At 49.8% G+C, this 18,611-nt stretch overlaps 8 protein-coding genes across 8 annotated transcripts; 4 read left to right on the top strand and 4 right to left on the bottom strand.

The window, feature by feature from the left end:
* The first annotated feature begins 742 nt into the window (after nt 1-742).
* On the top strand, nt 743-1,598 carry cyn1 (putative cyanate hydratase). Its single transcript, XM_057150732.1, has 3 exons — nt 743-911; nt 964-1,403; nt 1,466-1,598. Exons 1-3 carry the CDS (start codon nt 891-893, stop codon nt 1,485-1,487), a joined length of 483 nt encoding a protein of 160 aa, XP_057010842.1. The 5' UTR covers nt 743-890; the 3' UTR covers nt 1,488-1,598.
* A 390-nt stretch (nt 1,599-1,988) lies between these two features.
* Nucleotides 1,989-2,488, bottom strand: N7473_004791 (uncharacterized protein; the record flags this gene model as incomplete). Its single annotated transcript, XM_057150731.1, has 3 exons — nt 1,989-2,034; nt 2,191-2,252; nt 2,339-2,488. The coding sequence occupies 3 exons, from the start codon at nt 2,486-2,488 to the stop codon at nt 1,989-1,991; spliced, it is 258 nt and encodes an 85-aa protein (XP_057010841.1).
* A 1,490-nt stretch (nt 2,489-3,978) lies between these two features.
* N7473_004790 (uncharacterized protein) lies at nt 3,979-4,476 on the top strand (the record flags this gene model as incomplete). Its single annotated transcript, XM_057150730.1, has 1 exon — nt 3,979-4,476. One exon carries the CDS (start codon nt 3,979-3,981, stop codon nt 4,474-4,476), a length of 498 nt encoding a protein of 165 aa, XP_057010840.1.
* A 686-nt stretch (nt 4,477-5,162) lies between these two features.
* Nucleotides 5,163-5,995, bottom strand: N7473_004789 (uncharacterized protein; the record flags this gene model as incomplete). Its single annotated transcript, XM_057150729.1, has 4 exons — nt 5,163-5,372; nt 5,430-5,519; nt 5,574-5,711; nt 5,768-5,995. The coding sequence occupies 4 exons, from the start codon at nt 5,993-5,995 to the stop codon at nt 5,163-5,165; spliced, it is 666 nt and encodes a 221-aa protein (XP_057010839.1).
* Nucleotides 5,996-7,279: 1,284 nt separating this feature from the next.
* Nucleotides 7,280-8,365, bottom strand: N7473_004788 (DNA polymerase delta catalytic subunit; the record flags this gene model as incomplete). Its single annotated transcript, XM_057150728.1, has 4 exons — nt 7,280-7,800; nt 7,902-7,908; nt 7,968-8,129; nt 8,276-8,365. The coding sequence occupies 4 exons, from the start codon at nt 8,363-8,365 to the stop codon at nt 7,280-7,282; spliced, it is 780 nt and encodes a 259-aa protein (XP_057010838.1).
* Nucleotides 8,366-8,759: 394 nt separating this feature from the next.
* On the bottom strand, nt 8,760-12,193 carry N7473_004787 (DNA-directed DNA polymerase delta POL3; the record flags this gene model as incomplete). Its single annotated transcript, XM_057150727.1, has 4 exons — nt 8,760-9,498; nt 9,555-11,737; nt 11,802-12,104; nt 12,182-12,193. The coding sequence occupies 4 exons, from the start codon at nt 12,191-12,193 to the stop codon at nt 8,760-8,762; spliced, it is 3,237 nt and encodes a 1,078-aa protein (XP_057010837.1).
* A 1,034-nt stretch (nt 12,194-13,227) lies between these two features.
* Nucleotides 13,228-15,534, top strand: N7473_004786 (putative protein kinase; the record flags this gene model as incomplete). Its single annotated transcript, XM_057150726.1, has 1 exon — nt 13,228-15,534. The coding sequence occupies one exon, from the start codon at nt 13,228-13,230 to the stop codon at nt 15,532-15,534; it is 2,307 nt and encodes a 768-aa protein (XP_057010836.1).
* A 374-nt stretch (nt 15,535-15,908) lies between these two features.
* Nucleotides 15,909-17,401, top strand: N7473_004785 (acyl-CoA dehydrogenase family protein; the record flags this gene model as incomplete). Its single annotated transcript, XM_057150725.1, is given in 5 exon segments — nt 15,909-16,297; nt 16,314-16,402; nt 16,468-16,695; nt 16,753-16,842; nt 16,896-17,401. The coding sequence occupies 5 exon segments, from the start codon at nt 15,909-15,911 to the stop codon at nt 17,399-17,401; spliced, it is 1,302 nt and encodes a 433-aa protein (XP_057010835.1).
* Between the last annotated feature and the right edge of the window lie 1,210 nt (nt 17,402-18,611).

Below are 18,611 nucleotides of genomic sequence, written 5' to 3'. Positions count from 1 at the left end.
GACTAGTACTAGAAGTGCTATGACCTGGAGAGTCTTAACATAGACACTAATCCCAGGGTTAATATGTACCGATGTGGTGCTGTTTACTTCTCCAGACTTGTCACAGAATGTACCTTTGCTTGTGCCGAGTGGGGCCGATGCAACGTGGCCGTGGATCGCCTGACGGGCGCATTTTCAGTACGGCCGAGAACAATTATAACGAGATGAATCCCATATCCTGGATACTTGAATTATCATCAACATGTAGAGTAATCACTGAGTATGTCTAAGGTTGCGAGATTCGGGTGGTCCACCATATCTGCGTCCACTGTCCAGTTAGTTCCATGGCCTTAGCCCTACGAAACCAGTCTCCATAAACACGCTGGCTATTATGAATCAAGTCATATCCATAGGGTCAAGGACTGGTTTAAATTAATATCCTTGAGCTTGTTTAAGACTATTTTCTCTTATGGTACTGAGTGCCAGTTCACACAATGCATGACACTATCTCTGGAGACACTACCGCATAGGGACCTTGGGGGGGGGGGTTTCTAATATACTTCCATAGACAGGCTTTAGACGCCTTCTGTGAGAATTTACCAAAGGTTAGTTATCTGGGGATATTCACTCTTATCAGATCTAGGGCTCTGATTTTACTAATCATGACCGCGATAGCACAAGTTTCTCCTGCTTGTAACGATAATCCAAGCAAGTCCTCCGCGGAGAATTCCCCGCACGTCATCGCAGCATCAACGAGGTTCTTATCTGCCCCGCATCAGTGGCAACCCATCAGACAAGTGATAACTTGATAACAATACCTACCAAGCACCCCTCATCTTTCTCTCTTCGTAACTTCTTTGATTTCACTCTGCTACATATCTACATTGTTCTCTACTCAATTTTCAACCATCATGTCTCTCGCCACTCTCGATGTACACCATCCTTCCAAACAAACACAACATCTATACTAACAACCATCTCCAGACCTCCCAACACCCCAACCTCCCCGCCTCCTCAGCAACCCTCTTCGCAGCCAAGGCCAGCAAGAAGCTCAGCTTTGAGCAAATCGCCCAGCACATCGGCCGTAATGAAGTAGCCGTTGCTGCCCTCTTCTATGGTCAAGCCAAAGCCTCCCCGGAGGATATCGTGAAGCTATCCGAGCTTTTCGGCATCGACCATGCTCTTTTAGAAGACCAGCTCACTGGTTTCCCCGATCGTGGCAAGTCAGTTGAGATGCCACCCAAGGAACCGCTGATTTATCGGCTGTATGAGATTGTGCAGAATTATGGGTATGCGTATAAGGCGGTGCTGAATGAGAAGTTTGGGGATGGGATTATGAGTGCGATTTCTTTTTCGACGAAGGTCGAGAAGGAGACTGATGCGGATGGGAATAATTGGGCTGTTATTACTTTGCGGGGAAAGTGGTATGTATTCAGTCGTGCATGGAGATTGAAAAAGGGAGTTTGTTGCTGACGAGCTTTTGTAGGTTGCCTTTCTCGCGATTCTAGGATCTGGATTCGGTTTAGTGAGCAGGTGGAAGCCATGATTGGAAGTAAGGCTTTCCTTCAAATGGCAATCAGATAGTCATCTATATCAGAGAAATATATGAGCTTCTTAGGAAAACCTCCTGGTTCAAAAAGTCAGTAGAATTGCTCGGCTGAAGGGTATTCTCGGGACAGCATCGACCCTATTCCACGTGCCAGACGCATACGCTATCCGCGCAAGGAAAGAAAAAAAAAAGGCACAGCGAAATCAAAGGCATCCAAGAAGAAAGCACAATCATGATATTAGCGGAGCATCTCAAATTGCAAAGAGGTATTATGCGCGAAAACAGGGACTGAAAGATTGAAAATGAGCAAACCCAGCTCTACCAACGCATGAACCAGTCCCAATACTAGCCATAGCCTTGACTAGATGGCCCAGCGATAGTGATGCCGGCGGGCTTATCGAAGGCGCGGGAGGAGGGAATGTTCATTTACATCCAATTTGTCGAGTATCATGCCTGCCGTTTAGCAGCAGTCCTCGCAGCACTCGAAGCAGAGGAGACCGGCGCAGCTGTGGTATGTTATGTCAGTATATATTCGGGTATACGCAATGACCTCAGGTGCGCCTGCATTGTGCATGATGCATTCCGTGGGTTGCAAACTGTATTTGACAGACACCCGGACCGAACCGCAAGGGATAAAAGATCTGATAACGGGGACGACTTACACGCCGCAGCAGACATCGCCGGCACCACCACCACGGAGCTTCATCATGTTCTCCTGGGAGTTCTATAGTCGCAACACGAGGTGGGATTAGCAAACCCAGGGCGGGAAAGGTAGGAGAGATATGAGATTTTGATAACGAAGCTACTCACAGGCTGCTCAGCAGCGACGCGCTCGGTGGAGGGCGCCTCGGGGCTAGTGGGCTGCTGGTTCTGGACGGAGGTGGTGGTTGCGTCCCAGGTAGCGCCGTTGGTGGGCTCCTGCTTGGAGGAGGAGAACCAGTTGAGAACGTTGCCGAACATTTTGAAGTTATTTGGAGTTGAGAGATTGGTGGGATAGATTTGAGTATGGGGGCGTATTGAGGTGGCTTATCTGGAGTAAGTAGATCGAGGGCAGGGAGAAACGAGAGGATGAGGGGGTATGGGGTGGTTTTATATGAATCGACTTGGGGGATAAGCATTCCCTAATCCTGCAGGATTATTACTGGTATAGAAATTAGTGGAAAAAGGGGGGTGCTGTGGCTGAATCTTGAGACTGTCGGTCTAGCTATCCAGTATCATCTACAAGATTCCCTACAATCCTTCTATAGTGACTGGCCCAGGTCCAGGATCCACTTAATCTACACCTACCAGATTTCGGTTAAGCCGGAGGCCCTGGCGTCGTAATAATGACCGTAATCTTGCATGGAAACTCTCAGTAGGCCAGAGGCTGGTGATACATCCTTGTACCATGCACCCGATGTGATAGGAAGCAAATCGATCCGACCGACCGGTCCAGGACATCAGTGGCTGGCGGAGGATGACCTCCACTGAACGGTTAAAGCTTCGCCGCGTTGTCCCGCGATGATCGCCGGAGAGATGAGATCATTCCGCGCGCATGGCATACGCTAGGAGCTAATCTGGAGAATGGATGGAGGGTTGGAGCATGACCTAGGGAAATGGTGAGGGTTCCATCGACAGAGCTCTAGACATACCACTGACTTGCTGAATACCCATTTTTCAGAGGTACAGGAGCGTTAGCCCCTGTACAAGATCTCTGAGAGTCCGAAACTCATTTGGACCCTCGAATGATGGATGCCTAAGGGTCCCGAGGAACTGGAGTGCGGGAATTTGTGCATCTTGCAGTGGAAATAATGCAGTGAAACCTTCCGATGGCCAGCCTGCTGCTGGACAAATCTCGCATGGACAAAACAAGTGTCTCCACTACTTCTCCACTCGGGCCATTCCACAGGCTCAGGAGTCAGCGCTAAGCTTCGTCAAGCTTCGTCATTCGTGCACATCCCGTTATTTTTAGGCCCGTTTCTTGTGGCTCGGCTGCCGCGGACGAGCGATGTGCAGGTTGTACAAGAACTTGTACGGCATTTCATAGCCTGGAGTATGTATACTCTGTGGTTGCCTTCATTATGCCCGACCGCTCTGGAACTGTGGCTGAAGAAGCTTCATCAGCTGAAAAACACTGGGATCGGATTCCAGCCATGGAGCAGGGTCGAGGAACGTCTGGCTTTTTTTAGCCTTCAAAAGAAAACAAAGGAAAATGAATGTGGCTGAACCATATCAAGAGTTGTTATCATTCGAATCACTCGAATGAATGGAATCGCTCCAGGAACGTGGGCCAACATACAAAGGAACAGACAAGATCACATGACTTGCACACCTGGCATGTAGTGTCCGCCGTAAATTTTCTCCGAGACGCGCGCATCCAAAATTGAACAAATCAACGCCCATCAGATATCTCAATTGAAATCATCCAATATAGCCTCAACGAAGACTCACATACCGTGAACCTTCCCAAAATGGCGACCCCAACCCCACAACAACCACCAAACCCACAAGCCCCCCGCGAAGCAGACTACGAACGCTTCAAAAACTACGCCGCAATCACCTTCCTAATCGCCTCGCCCGTGCTAATCGCCCTCCCACCCCGCAAATTTGACCATCTCACCGTCCTCCTCGCCAGCGCATTCGCCGTCTCCGCAAACCACATCACCCGCGAGCGGACGGGGCGCAGTATCGTCGAGCGGATCGAGGCCCGGATAGCCCGGCCACCGACTATTATGCGGGAATTGCCCAGTGAGCGCGCAGAGGAGATCCAGGCCCGACTACGCGCTGCGCGGGATGCACAGATTCGTGAGGCGGAGGCTCAAGTTCAGGCTGCCTCTGTCAGTGGGGAGTTGGAGAAGTTGAAGGCGAGGCAGATGCAGGAGAAGGGTGTTGCGCAGAGGGTTTGGATGGGTGGGGAGGAGGAGGGGGTGGATGGAGAAACGGTTGAGGAAGGAGAAGGAGGCGCTTGAGGAGGGGAAGGGGTATGGTGATTTGATTTATGAGCATATTTGGGAGGTTTGGAATTGGGGGAAGAAGGTGGATGAGGATGAGGATGAATAAAGCCTCCAGGCTTGGATCCTTGATACTCGATATTCGATATACACCATGCTCCGCGATTGCTTCCACCATCTTCGACTTCGACTTCGGCTTTCTGCGGCTTTCTCCAATTTTCGCGGCACATACTTTGGATTTGTCGACTCTTGTCTCTGTACCAATATCTCGTTCGATTCAGCATTGGGAAGGGCGTTCGGTTGTTTACCTAGACTCATGCAATGATTATCCTCCCCTCTTGGGGCCTGTGGGTTTCGTGTTTTACTCAAGACTCTGTACAATGAATGTTTAATATTTCTAAAACTGGAAAAGCATCAACTACAAATTCCCACTTTCAATCACCGGTGCAGATATTCGATCTCAACATACATCTATCTTCTGAAACATTCGAGGTCTGATACGAATCAAACCTAAAGATAATCTAAGCCTGGTAGCTACAATACTTACGTTAGAAATTTCTAAGGAAAGTGAAAATGAAGTGAAAATGTCTTTGTTGCAAATTCAGCTTGAGAAACCACATATTGTCCTCCACATTCTACCAACATTCATCTTGACATTAGGGAAGCAACATAGACAAGATGATTCGCTCAATGTAAATTAAAGTTCACATCTCGACGGGAATAGTGCCCGTGCGAACAAAGTATTCAATTCGGGAAAGCAAAGCGTTGGCAGCAGCAATTCCCTCAGCAACGATAAGATTTTGCTGGTAACATTCTAATGGAGGCGCATCCGGCATATCAATGTCGGTATCGAGATCAAAAGTATTTACATTGTCGACCATCTCGATATCATGGACCGCATTGTAGAGATTCTCCTGTTAAAAAAAGTTAGCGAGTGCTGGAGAGATGGCGTTTCATTAGTTGGTACTTACTTCAAATTGGCGATTACGCCGTCTGCGGTTCTTAGGACCGCGTGGGAGAGGTGGGTGCAGTTGGTCTTGGAACCCATTGTGGGATGGAACCTAGAGATTATGATTAGTTATTGCTTCGAAACTATCAATAAGAGGCGTACTTACTGGGTTCTCGCAACTGACGTCGTGGAAATTTTGGCCATGATTAGGACCATTGAAGCCACCACCTTGCCGGTTTTGGAAATTCCGGTTCTGTCGATGGTGGGGATTATATTGGCGGAAGTTCACCTTTTGTGGGTGAACCTGCAAGGATAGTCAGCATCAATCAATCAGTCTCGATTCTCAAAGGGGTGACTTACTTGTGATTGACCGCCAAAGTTGTTATGATGATGGGGATTGAAGTTGTGAGAGCGGTTATTGTGGTATTGATTTTGATACCGCACGTTGGAGTGACCATGTCCGTTCCATCCATTGTTCCGTGATCCTGAGCCGTTGGTGGGTGGTCGAAGAGACCCGGCTTCTTGATGGTAAGCAGGACCGTTCTTGCCTCCGCCGTATGATGGGCCGGTTTGACGTCGGACAGCCATCGTGGATGTTTGACGGGGTTCGATTTGGCCTCAGCCTTGACCCCCGGAATGATCACACAAGAGGGGTGCTATTGTCTCCTCCCAAGAGCCGGATTTCCACTTCAGGTCTTTACCCGCTTTGCTGTTTTTGGGATATGATTGAAAAAGAAAAGGATTTAAAACGATTTGCTTAAACGATTTGTGTAACGATTTTGCTTTGAACGATTTTTTGCACGCAGTGAAATCCCTCAAGTTTTAGTAGTTGAAGCCTGAAGTCCGACCACTTAGATTCGACCTAGTGACCCTGACACACTTGATATGATATTCCCAGGGAGGAATGAGGTGGCCTCTTCTGTGTTGGATGTTGGAATGGAATAGATGTAGTTCACAACGTTTGGGGAATGATCCCGAGGAAAGTAGAAGAGATGAGAAGGGAAGGAAGAAAGGAGCAGGGCAAAGAGAGAGGAGAGGACTTTTGTGTAGAACCTGAAGCAATCTACTAGCCCTGTTTGGAGATACAGGTCTATCAGAAATCGAATCAGGATTAGCAGTGGACGATATAGGTAAAGTATGTTCCTGTCGGTGCCTCTTTTGATCGTATAGATCCGTGGATATAAAATGTTGGGAGAGAGGAATTAGGGCTAGTTCTATTACCCCAGACCGGATCCCAGATCTGCTTCTCAACTTAATTTCAAACTCAAATAGTTGCCAAGGGAGCCGTGGATTGCAGAAAGTACTAGTCCATAGTGAGTTTTGTTTTGACTTGTTTCGGAAAGGCGAGTTCCAAAACGGGTAGCGGAAGACACGGCGAGGATAGACACTCGAGTAGCACAGAGGCAGGTGTTATAGCAGATGAAGGTAAAGGATTCTGATACCAGTTGTATGTGATGTGAAGCTATGCCTCAGACTGGGAGAGCAAAACATCATATATAGCTGCATCCGCTGGGGTAGATCAAAGAGGGGAAAATTTGTAGGAAGTTTCATCTTTTTGTTCCATTTTCAAGAGGAAGGCATTTCATGATACGTCGTGAAAGAAATAAAGATAGTAACGGGTGACTAGACAATAGCTTTCTGACGAAACGCACCACCTGATTCGACAAAGGCCAGCCAGGGGTAAAGATACAATGAGCGGGCCATCAGCGCTGACTTTTATTTTAGGCCCTCAAACACAAAAACGACAAAGTCCGCTTTGTCAATAACAATAGAAGTTGAATATTTGTACAAAACAAGGTGAACAAGGTGGAACCAATGATTGACTCGATCGACCATCCCCAGACAAGCATCACCCCTTCTGGGATTGGCCGGTTAATTCCAAGTATGAGTTTTCCTCAATCGCTTTGTCTTCGCGTCTGCTTCTTTGTCCGCAAGTGTATCACCATCCCTCTTCAGATCGCTACTCGTTCGCCGCGCACGCTTCTTCCTGTGAGTCGCTCCTCCAGTCGATGCGCCATCATTTGATGCAAGACTATCGCGCTTGCGCTTTTCTGGCTTGGCGTTCTCTTTTTTCCGTCGCCTCTCTTCTCTGATCCTGAGGCGGCGCTGAACTTCCGCAGAGATATCCTCTGTCTCCGGTGAACCGGGCGAGGCATAGGGCGCACTTGTAGTATCTCCCTCGGTGGGGTCACGACGTCGTTTGGAAGCTCGGGGAACATCTTCCGGGGTTGGGGGACGATTCTGCGTAGTCGTGTCCGCCGTCTCGGCTCTGGATCTCTTCTTCCGGCCGCTGGTATCTGTATCGGTGAATTGCGGGGTAGAGGTAGAATCTGTGCTCATCTTGGATGCGGAGGATGAGCGGGGCGTGTTGAATGCGTTGTCAGACGCTTTTCCTGTAGCGATCGCGATATCGTTATCCATGCTGCACTTTCACATGTGGAGGGAAATGGCGGCATTGAAATGTGTAGAATCCGAGGACGCTGGCAGAACATACGGTTGAGCTAGAGACGAGTCAGTCAGTCGCATATTCCCAGATTGAAGTCCTGACCAGTTTACCCACCATTTGCTTTCGAGCCACTCTAGACTGATTGATCGCTTGCATCGTTTTGGTCACCATGAAGGAGACTGTGCGGAACGCTTCACCGTTCGGCGCGATTTGACTCTTCACTGAATCGAGCATTTCGAGATGCGAGGCGAGGATGGCCTCATGCCGAGAAAAAATCTGTAAAAAGATGCAACATAAGCCGAGATGCATGAATAGAGCGGAACGCAGACAAAGATAAAAGAATAGTTATGGCTCTGTTGTCTGCAGGTCTTGGTGCATCGCTTTGTTTGTGCCACTTCGGGAAAATTGGGATGACGACATACCTCTGCCCATGGAATCGGCGCGCCATTTGTTTGGAAATCGAAGGGGGCTTGAGCCTGGCCGTGTCTGAACATACTTTCTGCGGCGTTCATGACTGCGTCTGTGTCTGACCAGAGGTCGGGGGAACTGTCGTGTAAGAGTTGAGAGGAAAGAAACTCGCAGGGATCGGCGGAGAAGATGGAGCTTCTCCGCGCCAAGACTTGCAACAAACCGCAGGGGCGATCGGACTAGACTGACTGCCTGACAGCTGGTGCCGTTTTATAGTAAACTACTAGAAATAGGCAGCGATTACACTTGAATGTCTACCAATCCATACGAGAAAGTGATGATTTGGAAAATCTCAATGGGATTCTTCTGCTGCATTAAACTGTGTACAAAATAACCCCCTAACGCCATCCATGAAATACGCCCAAGATCCGCCTTGCACCACGAGACATCAGATGCTCCTTCCCAGGTAAAAATCATACAGAATCGAAAAGTTAAGGCTCACCAGGCACCGGCATCGAAGTCAAATCGAGCCAGCTCCTTCTGGGAGTCCTCCACGTCCTTCTTTGCCTTCATGCGCATGTAGAAGATGGGGCAATCGCGTGATGAGCAAATGACTTCGCAGTGAAGACTGCCCTGGCATCGCTGGCACTGGGTCCACAGACGTCCGAAACGGACCTCCAGGTCAGACACCTTGGTGAGGGCCTTGGTGTACAGCTCGCCGATGCGAGGGCGGCAGTTCTCACACACAGCACCAGCCATTTCCTCTTTGCCGGACAGAGGCTTCTTGCAGCCCATGCAGGTCTGAGTACGCTTGGTGAACTTCATGAGTCCACCCAAGCTGGGCGCAGCAACCGAGATAGACCGTGTGTGTTCACCGGTCAACAGCTGGTTGGCCTTCTTCTCACCCAGGATAGGCTCGAAGATACGACCTAGTGGATTGGCAAGCTGGTTATCCAGGTAATACTTGGTATCGATTGGAATGTTGTTCTCCAGTACGAAGATGGGATCCTCGGCACGCTCGTAGCCCTTTGAGTTGGCCGCTCCCTTGATCATGACGTAGGCCACACGATCTCCCAGAGCTGGGGCGGATCCAGCATCACGTTTGGCCATGCGCTTGGCAAGCTCGACGTGAGCCTGTTTGGCAGCATATTCCTTCTGCGACAAGGCCTTCGTAATCACCAGTTTGGACATATCCACCTTGTTCTGTAGAAGATCCGAAATGGTCGATTTCACGTAGCTGTATTCTGGATTAGCTTCGATCTTCGGGACAATTTTCAGGACATCACCACTTACTCTTGCGCACTGTCGATATCTCGATCGATAAGGATCTTGTTCAGGACAGTCTCAATGACATTCTGCACCAGCAGGCAGTTGTCACGTCGAACAGTCTCAATACCCTTGGTGTCCATCTTGTCGTGTTTCTTGGTGTTGGTCCAGTAAAGACCGGCGTAACGCTTCTTGTTGATGAGCAGATAGGGGAAGTACACCTTCTCGAACTCGAGCTTGATGGGCTTGATGAACTTGGAAGAAACGAAATCTGCGGCTTCCTCGCCAAGTTTCATGGCCTCTTCCAACTCAGGAACGCCGAATTTGACCATGACCGAATCGGTATCACCGTAGATAACTTGCGCATCGTGAGAGTACCCATTAGCAATAGTATAACGCGCTTCCACTTCCGCCTTGGTCTTCTCGATCATTTGACGACCGTAACTGGTAGTACTACTGGCAATCGGAAGACAGGGCAGCTTGCCGACCGTGGCACCAGTCAGGCCGTAGACACTGTTCGCGCTAATTTTCAGAGCAAGCTGACGACCGTTCAGGACAGCTTTTTTGAATGGATCGGTCTCGCTTGCCAACTCCTTCTTCGCACGCTTTCTTGCACCCAGCAGTTCCTCGAGAATCTGCGACAGGAGACCTTTGCGGACTTTGGCGGTGCAGAACATGTCTCCGTTTGGCGTCACAATGTAATCTTCATCCTTTTTGAGACCAAGTTTCTCAATGCTGTTCTTGTTGAGCAAGGTGGTGTAGCAGAGGTTGTGTGCCTGGATAATGGACGGATACAGTGATGCGAAATCAAGGGTGGCGATGGGAACACCATAGTAACCACGTTTTGGTTCAATGACGGTAGCACCTTCGTAATCCTGTTCATCCTGGGATTTGGAATTGGGAATGACAAGCTGTTGTTCGAGAGCCTTTCGGAACAGTTGACTGATGAACTTGACTTGCTGTCCTCGGGAAAGGAGGTAGTTGAAGGGCACACCCGTGACTCTTGCCATCTCTGTGTAGTTGACCAAACACATCAGCTTGTCCATCAACCTCTGTGGTAGATAGGCGTCCTTCAGACAGTACACCGCTAATCGACGTCGAGAATCGGGTGTGCCGTTGAAAAGTTCTGTGATCATGGTGTGATGGACATCTTCCTTCTGCTCCCCAAGGAATTCATAGGATACAGAATTGAGGGTGTAGCTTCGCAATTGGTGATCTCTTTGTACCAGCTGGAGCAAATCCAATTGAATTCTGCCGTTTGTGTTGGTCGCTTTGGTCTCTCTGTTGCCCATCTGCTTGCTCGAGAAACTGGCCTCCTTGGCCTCAGTCCTACAATTCCTCACTCTGGTCCAATACGGAAATTGGCCGCACTTCAGATGTTTGGCACGATCCAGCAGGTATGGGAAATCGAAGTTGGCGATGTTGTAGCCGATGATGACATCAGGATCGACCTTCTCCAGGAAGTCGCGCCAGGCCATCAGCATCCTTTCTTCTTTCTCGAATTCCAAGATTTGCGTATTGACAATGAGACTGCACGTATCAAGGCAGAATACATTTCGAATGAAAGGCTTCGACTCTCCATACCGAGTAACGACGTTGGCGATCTGAATCACCGGGTCCACGTTGGGTTCTGGGAAGATGCCTTGACGACCAGCACACTCAATATCAAAAGACAGGATACGGAGTGGGGCCATCTTGGCCCATTCACCGTTGGGGGCGTGTGCGATCATGTCACGATAGTCCATGATAGCCTCGATCTGGCAGTTGGATTGCCTTTCGTGGTCTGGCAGAAGGCGATATTTGCCAGCTTTGGCTTCAACCCAGGACATGCCGTGTAGACCCGTGTCGATCATGAATCGCAACAGATACTGAATGCTGTCGAATGTAAGAATGCCCGAGTCGGAACTGCTCCATAAGCCTTTGTAGTTCATCGAACCACTGCCGGTTTCAAGCGCGCTTCGCAGCCTGGCGATGAACTTCGGATCTGTCACGGTGATCTTGAGATACCAGCTCTTTTGATTCCCTTGGAACCCATAAATATTCTCTCGTAGTGTAACTTCCACAGATTGAATGACAGGGGCCATTTGGGCAAGTTTGGTCTCGAGGAAGGCACGGTAAGGGTCGCAGTCCTCTTTTGTGAAGCCCACCGGAGCAGCGATGTAGAGATAGTGTTGGAAGCCAGTCACATGCAGCATGACTGATTGACCGAGCTGATGGAAATTGTCAGAACGCTTTGCATTAGAAGCATCACGACCAAGGAAAGTCAATCTTTACCTCAGTGACACCAAAGAGGCGAACCGCCATCTTGTCCGCTCCAAACCGACCCTCTTCAGCATCAATCTGCTGGAAACAGATATTCTCCTTGGTCGGGTCAAAATCGCCGAGAGGCGGCCGTTCCCACTGCTGGTCCTTCTCCGCATTGTTTCCTTTCAAATCTCCAATGTCCTGTGTCAATTTCTCAAGAACTTCCTCCTCGAACTGACTCTTCTGTGGTTGACTTGAGCCAAACCCTTTGCGTTGCCCATTCTGTGCAGGTGGTTTCAATTGGGAGGAGGGCTGGATATCGAGCTTGCGCTTCTTGAGCGCCGCGGGGATACGGCATTGCCGCGTGGATTGTTGGTTGTATCGGTCAAAGCCCGTTTATGGGGTGGAACTGCTTCAGGCATGGTGATGATGCATTCGAAGGTGAAGTTGTATACCTTCAGTGGCCCTGTTCAAACGGATCTAAGGTTGGAGTTGAGCAGAATGGGTTGGGTGGGCAACACTCCGAAAGTCCGGGAGTCGTGTCGCAGTCGCGCCTTAGACGTGACGCTCTTTACGCGTGAGCAGTCCGGTCACATGCTGATAAGATAAGAGGACCAACCAAATAGTTCAGCCCACCAGTTGATGAACTGAGCCACGTAAGCCATATCACAATGTTATGATTATGGGAAGTGGGAGATTCTATTAGATTATTCGTTATTTCCTCATTTCTTCGGATTATCACCCTTCTGTCAATACTTTCCTTATTCCGTCATTGTTGGGCTGTCTACAAAGTCAATATCTTTGCGGCTCTATCCCGCGCCGTTCTCCGCCGGCAGAAAATGACTGGAATGAGACCTTCCGTTTGACCTCTTGGTGACTTTGTATCAGCTAGCCTTTGACTCAAAACACAATCAGATCGTCATCAGGAAGCCATCTCTGATAATAGTTGATTGCTTGGTCTAAAATCTTCCATGACACGATAGACGTGACATTGTCACTCGCCAAACAGTGACTTCTACACCGCCCGCATGACACGCCCTATGGGAGACATTTAGAATCCAATGGAAGCCTAAGTCGACTCATTGCGGTTGTGGATCAGGGCATGTTTGTGTCTGGTCCGTGTTGAGTAAAATACAGCGTGTCATCTTGAGCCAACACCTCGAGACTTTGGCATCCTGTCCATTCGGACACTGCACTTCACGCCACCATTCACACCTGGCTAGTGTCACGACCTTTGTTCTGGCCCACCCCACCAAAGATATATCAACCATCACGCCGCGCCAGGAGCATTGTCAACACCTCTGGCAATTACCATTCTGGTCAGCATAGATACCTTTTGGCCCCGTGTGATCGCGACTGCCCATCTCGGATCTCAATGGATCAAGTTTGGTCCTCCTTGGCGTAGTCATCTCTTGCGTTCTGGATAACAATCCCTCCTCACCCGACGACGACCAGCATGTCCATGTTCAGATCTGCAGCAGATATTTCATCATCCGATCCGGAGTCTGACTCGGATGAGGGCGAGTCCAGTGGTCATCAAACCCCGAATCCCAACAACGAGGGGACCACTGGCCCTCGAAACACCAGCAAGGGCAAGGCATCTGCGAACCTATCAAGCAGCCTTGATTCAGGCAGCGAAGTAGACTCCTCAATATCACGAGATGATTTCTCCGCCTTGTCACAGGATGCCCTGGGCTCGAATGTGCAGCGCCATGCGAACTTCATGACAGCCGCTCTGCTTGAGTTCTACTGCCAAAGTCGAGCGGCAGACATTCTCAATGCGCAGAAGGGCTCTGGCAAAAGGTTCACTCGACATTGTCCAGAGGCACAATATTTGGGCAAGAAGCTTTACAAATACAAATCCCAATTTCTCGCATCACATGGGGTTTTAGCAGATGGCGTTGACAAAGAAGAATTGGAGGGAACAAGACAGACATATCGTGACAATTTGGATTTGCTGGGTCTCTCTGCGCTGGATGACTTAAACTTGAACGAAACTCGACCGCCAACACCGATTGAAGGCAGCGAAGAACTTGCTCTGGTGTCGCAAAATTTCTGGGCCCAGCAAGGGGTCAAGGTGACCGATAGCAATGCTCATTTCTGGAAAGTGCCAGGTGATGATGCGCCGTTTCGTAAGGAAGCACCTCCAACCAGCAATTTCAACGTTCTTGAAGGTATTCCCATCAGTGCGCCCAGCCTGCCTGCCCCATCGAGACCATTGTTTGGAAGCTCGCCCGTGAGCATGCCTTTGTTCAATGGACCCGCCATGCCGCCATACAACCACACGTCACGCTATTCAGTCGAGTTCACCGAACTCAAGATTCTTGGTCGTGGATCTTTTGGGGAGGTGTACCATGTCACCAATCATATTGACGGACAAGATTATGCGGTCAAAAAGATTCCTCTTAGCCAGAGGCGCCTCGATCAACTGCAGTATGGCGGTCAGAACCAGTTGGAAACCATTATGAAAGAGATCCGGACACTGGCTCGACTTGAGCACACAAATATTGTTCGGTATTACGGTGCCTGGGTCGAACAGGCGCATGTCTCGCGTCGTAGCCCCTTCGAGCAACAAGCACACACTAGATACGAACCGCCGCATATTGATATCCCAAGTCAGGGTGCCACAAATGAGCCCAGCTTGGGGATTGTGTTCGAGCATTCCGAGAGCTCGGCAGTGGAGTCGCATGCTAGTAGCTCTTTACCCGATGAACATGGATTCTCTACCCGTATTTCGCGCTGGGACAGCCATGCCACGTCATCTTCCCGTCGTTCAAAGAAGAGCTCGGGGACAGGAAATGAGGATGACGATGATATTGAGTCCATCCCTCGAGACTTTGACAATCCAACCTATGGCCAGACCTCCACATTTGGAGAGACGGACGACATCTTCACCGATGGCTTGAGCCAGGATCAGTCGAGATTCCAGGTTCAACGACAAAATCGGGCTGGTCAACCAGCGCCAGCTGTCATCCTCCACATCCAGATGTCTCTTCACCCCATCTCTCTCAGCTCCTATCTAAATTCACAATCAGCCGATAAAGCCAACACCGGCGATGGCTCTCCGTCTCGCCGTCATTGTTTTCATTTGATGCCCTCATTGAGACTGATGCTGGACATTATCTCGGGTGTTGAGTATCTACATTCTAAGGGCATCGTCCACCGGGACTTGAAGCCGGCGAACATTTTCCTGTGTGCACCTGAGAGTACCACCCTGGATATCTGCGTTTCCTGCAACCATGATCCTACTTCACCGACCCATTTCTGTCGTCCGCGCATTGGGGACTTCGGCCTGGTCGCGGATATCTCACACTTGAATGAGCTTTCCGCAGAGAGCGGCGCCATTACGCCCTATCGCGAAGGTCCCAAGATACAGCGGGTTGTAGGGACTGAGTTCTACCGACCTCCTGCCGGCTCAGGCACGTCAGATTCTTCCTGTTATTTTGATGAGTACAAGATTGATGAGAAACTTGATGTGTATGCTTTGGGCGTGATATTGTTTGAGCTTCTCTATCGCTTTAACACCAAAATGGAACGGCAGATGGTGTTGAATGATTTGACCGGACGAGCGACTACTTTCCCAAGTGACTTTGCGGTCAAGATCGACCGTTGTGAGACGCAACTTCCGACGGGCCTCACTGTCGCGGAGACCATCATGAATTGCATCAGAGGGATGTTGGATCCCCAGTCACGGCGACGATGGGGGCTACGAGAAGTCAAAGAGCACCTGCGCCCGATCTACAAGTGTATCAAACACCTGTAAGTGGAGCGTGGAATGAATAGGGCGGCAAGGTGGAGCATTTTCGGACATAATCATAAAACATCGCATGTAGTAATACCCCAAGCATAAAGCAATGAATTTCTCCTCTCGTTTTTCAATATGCACGATATAGGCTATATGTATCATTAAAATATGGGGGATGATCGACGCCACACAAGTCGGGCCTCGGCCTGGTGGACCGTGGACCCTGGACCCTACCTCCTTCACAGGCAGTAGTGTACCGAGCTCTCCTCCTCCTCCTCTCCTCCTTCCCCGCATTATTCAAATACGCCGCAACTATCACCGAACAATGTAGATCCAAGTTCTAGAAAAGGCCAAACATCATCCTTCCACACTTCAATACACCAAACACCAACATGGCACGTAATCTCCGCCCTGCAACCGCTCCCTACAGCGAGCCCCTTCTCCCGCAACTCGACGTCCGCAATCCATACTACACCGACCTACACTATAACCTACGCGCCTGGATCCGCGAATACGTAGAGACTTCCATCGCCCCGTACGCCCAGGAATGGGAAACTGCCGGACAAGTCCCTGAGGAGGTGCGGCGACGTCATTGCGAACTCGGCTTCGGTATCGTGCACCCTCTCACGACGGAGGAACACTCGGCTGGTCTGGCACTGCCGGGAAATGTCCCCCGCGATAAGTGGGATACCTGGTGCACTTTGATTGTTGGGGATGAGTTGACCCGTGTGGGATTTGTGGGTGTTATTTGGGGGGCTTGGTGGTGGGAATGGGATTGGGTGTCCGCCTATTGCGAGATTTGGGACGCCTGAGCAGCAGAGGCGTTGGCTTCCGGGTGTTGCGAGGGGGGATCTTCGTTTCTGCTTGGGGATTACGGAGCCAGATGGTAAGATTTAGAATGGACGATGCATTTTGTTTATGCAAGGTGCTAACGTTGTTGGAAACATATAGCTGGCTCTGATGTCGCCAATATCAAGACCACTGCCAAGCGTGAGGGCGACTACTACATCGTCAATGGAGCGAAGAAATGGATTACCAATGGTATCTGGGCCGACTATTGCACGGCTGCAGTGCGCACTGGTGGCCCTGGGCGATCGGGTATCAGCTTGCTTGTTATCCCCTTGAAGGCTGAGGGAGTGACTCGCAGGAAAATGTTCAACTCGGGTGTTAATGCTAGCGGTATGCCTGGACGACAGTGATTCTTGTTTTAAGAGAAGTTTGACTAAAATCGCATAGGCTCAACATTCATCGAGCTGGACGATGTTCGTGTTCCAGTTGATCATCTGATTGGCGAGGAGAACAAGGGATTCCCCCTCATCATGTCGAGTAAGTTCTAAGAATCTTCTAATCTCGAGGCGATGGCTGACAATACAACCCAGACTTCAACCCAGAGCGTCTCGCACTCGCATGCGCTTCCCTACGACTCGCCCGTGTCTGCGCCGAAGATGCTTTCAACTACGCCATCCAACGTGAGACATTCGGCTCCCCTTTGATCCAGAAACAAGCCATCCAAGCAAAGATCTTCAAGTTCGGCTTGATGATTGAGCCTGCCTATGCCTTCATGGAACAGCTCGTCAACATCCTGGAGCTCACCAAGGGCCGATCCGTCGACGACGTCAAGATAGGCGGTATGACCGCCTTACTAAAGGTCATGTCCACGAGAGCTTTGGAGAAGAGTGTTCGTGAGGCACAGCAGATCCTTGGCGGCGCTGGGTATAACAAGGCTGGCAAGGGTGCTAGAATCGAACAGATTAGTCGTGATGCTCGGGTGCATGTCGTCGGTGGTGGGAGTGAGGAAATTATGATGGGTTTGGCGTTGCAGGAGGAGACTAAGGCGTTGCGGACGCGGAGGAAGGCGCTTGAGAAGAGACAGTCAAAAGTGTAGGAGTGCTTGTGTGGAGATAGCTCTTGTTTGTTTAGATTCGAAGTTGCTATGTAATACTCTTGTTTGCTTCCTAGAATTTCCTCTGCTCGATTCTTCACTTGACCTACTGAGGGATAGCTTCCCAGAGCGACTCTACTCTTCCACTTCCTCCATCTCTCAACTCTCTCAAGCCTCCCTTCTGCTTCCTCCAAGCTCACATCTTCTCCTCACATCACTCTCCAGAAGGTCTGGGTCTTCTTAGCCACCGTTTCCTGCTCTTGCAACCCTTCGTTTCGCTCATGCCACCTTTTTCACGATACTCGGCAGGTACCGCGACCTTTTATTCCATCCCCATCTGTCCGATGTCCGAATCATCAGAATCCGCGGCCGAAAAGGAGCCAACGCTCTTCCAACTTCCACCAGAGCTACTGCATATGATCTACTAGATGCTACTGGAGGCCTCACAGGGCTGCTTGGCTCTCACTTGCAAAACCTACTTCACGCAATTCAAATCGGTTTTTCGTGACCACTTCTTCGATCTGGAAGGTGTTGGGGTCGACTGGTCCGCTTTCACAGAAATGAACCCAGACGCGGCGCGGGCTCTTCGGAAAAGGATAGAAAAAGATAGACTTCTTTTTCTGACTCAAGTCAAAACCCCACAATTGCGTTATTGCGCGACCTGTTGCGTACTTCACTCCCTTAATGAGTTTGATGAGCAAGGACTCGAGTCGAAGATACTCAAATCATGCAAATGGCCGGAATTGTATTCACGGGCTGCTATCTAGAAGGCAATATACTAGTGACAGATTATCTTGCCACTCTCGATCAGAAGCTTCCCTGGCACTACGAATACAGTCGCCCTGGTTCTTGCTCCCTGGACTTGACCTTGGAACGAGACGAAAATCACTCCATTATCGCGACCTCAAAGTATGGGTTCTTTCATGAGAAAGGCGATTTCGCTCTTAATACGGTGACATGTCCCCATATCGCGCTGGAGGAACTGCTCGTCACTTTTGACACAGAATACCAAATCCAAGAATTTGACTGCTCACACTGCGGAGCTCAAATATCGACCAGGATGCAATCGATGCCTCCTTCGTTAGGAGCAGCTTTTGGAAGACCATGGTGCTATTGGGTCACGGTTATCGGGAATCTCGGTCGATCTACGTCATCTGGAAAGGATCTATGGTGGAGGTACGCTCTATACAGCATGCAAAAAGATCAAATGCTT

Source organism: Penicillium subrubescens (assembly GCF_028828155.1).
Source record: "Penicillium subrubescens strain IBT 31985 chromosome Unknown utg000003l_segment0_segment0, whole genome shotgun sequence".
NCBI classification, from domain to species: Eukaryota; Fungi; Ascomycota; class Eurotiomycetes; order Eurotiales; family Aspergillaceae; genus Penicillium; species Penicillium subrubescens.
Note: the sequence above shows the minus strand (reverse complement) of the source record. Positions and strands in the feature narration are given on the sequence as shown.

What these genes read in the sequence shown, in the direction of transcription:
- cyn1 (XM_057150732.1), top strand. Translation starts at nt 891, where the DNA reads ATGTCTCTCGCCACTCTCGAT. An exon ending in TGTCTCTCGCCACTCTCGAT is followed by an intron (nt 912 to 963) that starts GTACACCATCCT and finishes AACCATCTCCAG; the next exon opens with ACCTCCCAACACCCCAACCT. An exon ending in ATTACTTTGCGGGGAAAGTG is followed by an intron (nt 1,404 to 1,465) that starts GTATGTATTCAG and finishes GAGCTTTTGTAG; the next exon opens with GTTGCCTTTCTCGCGATTCT.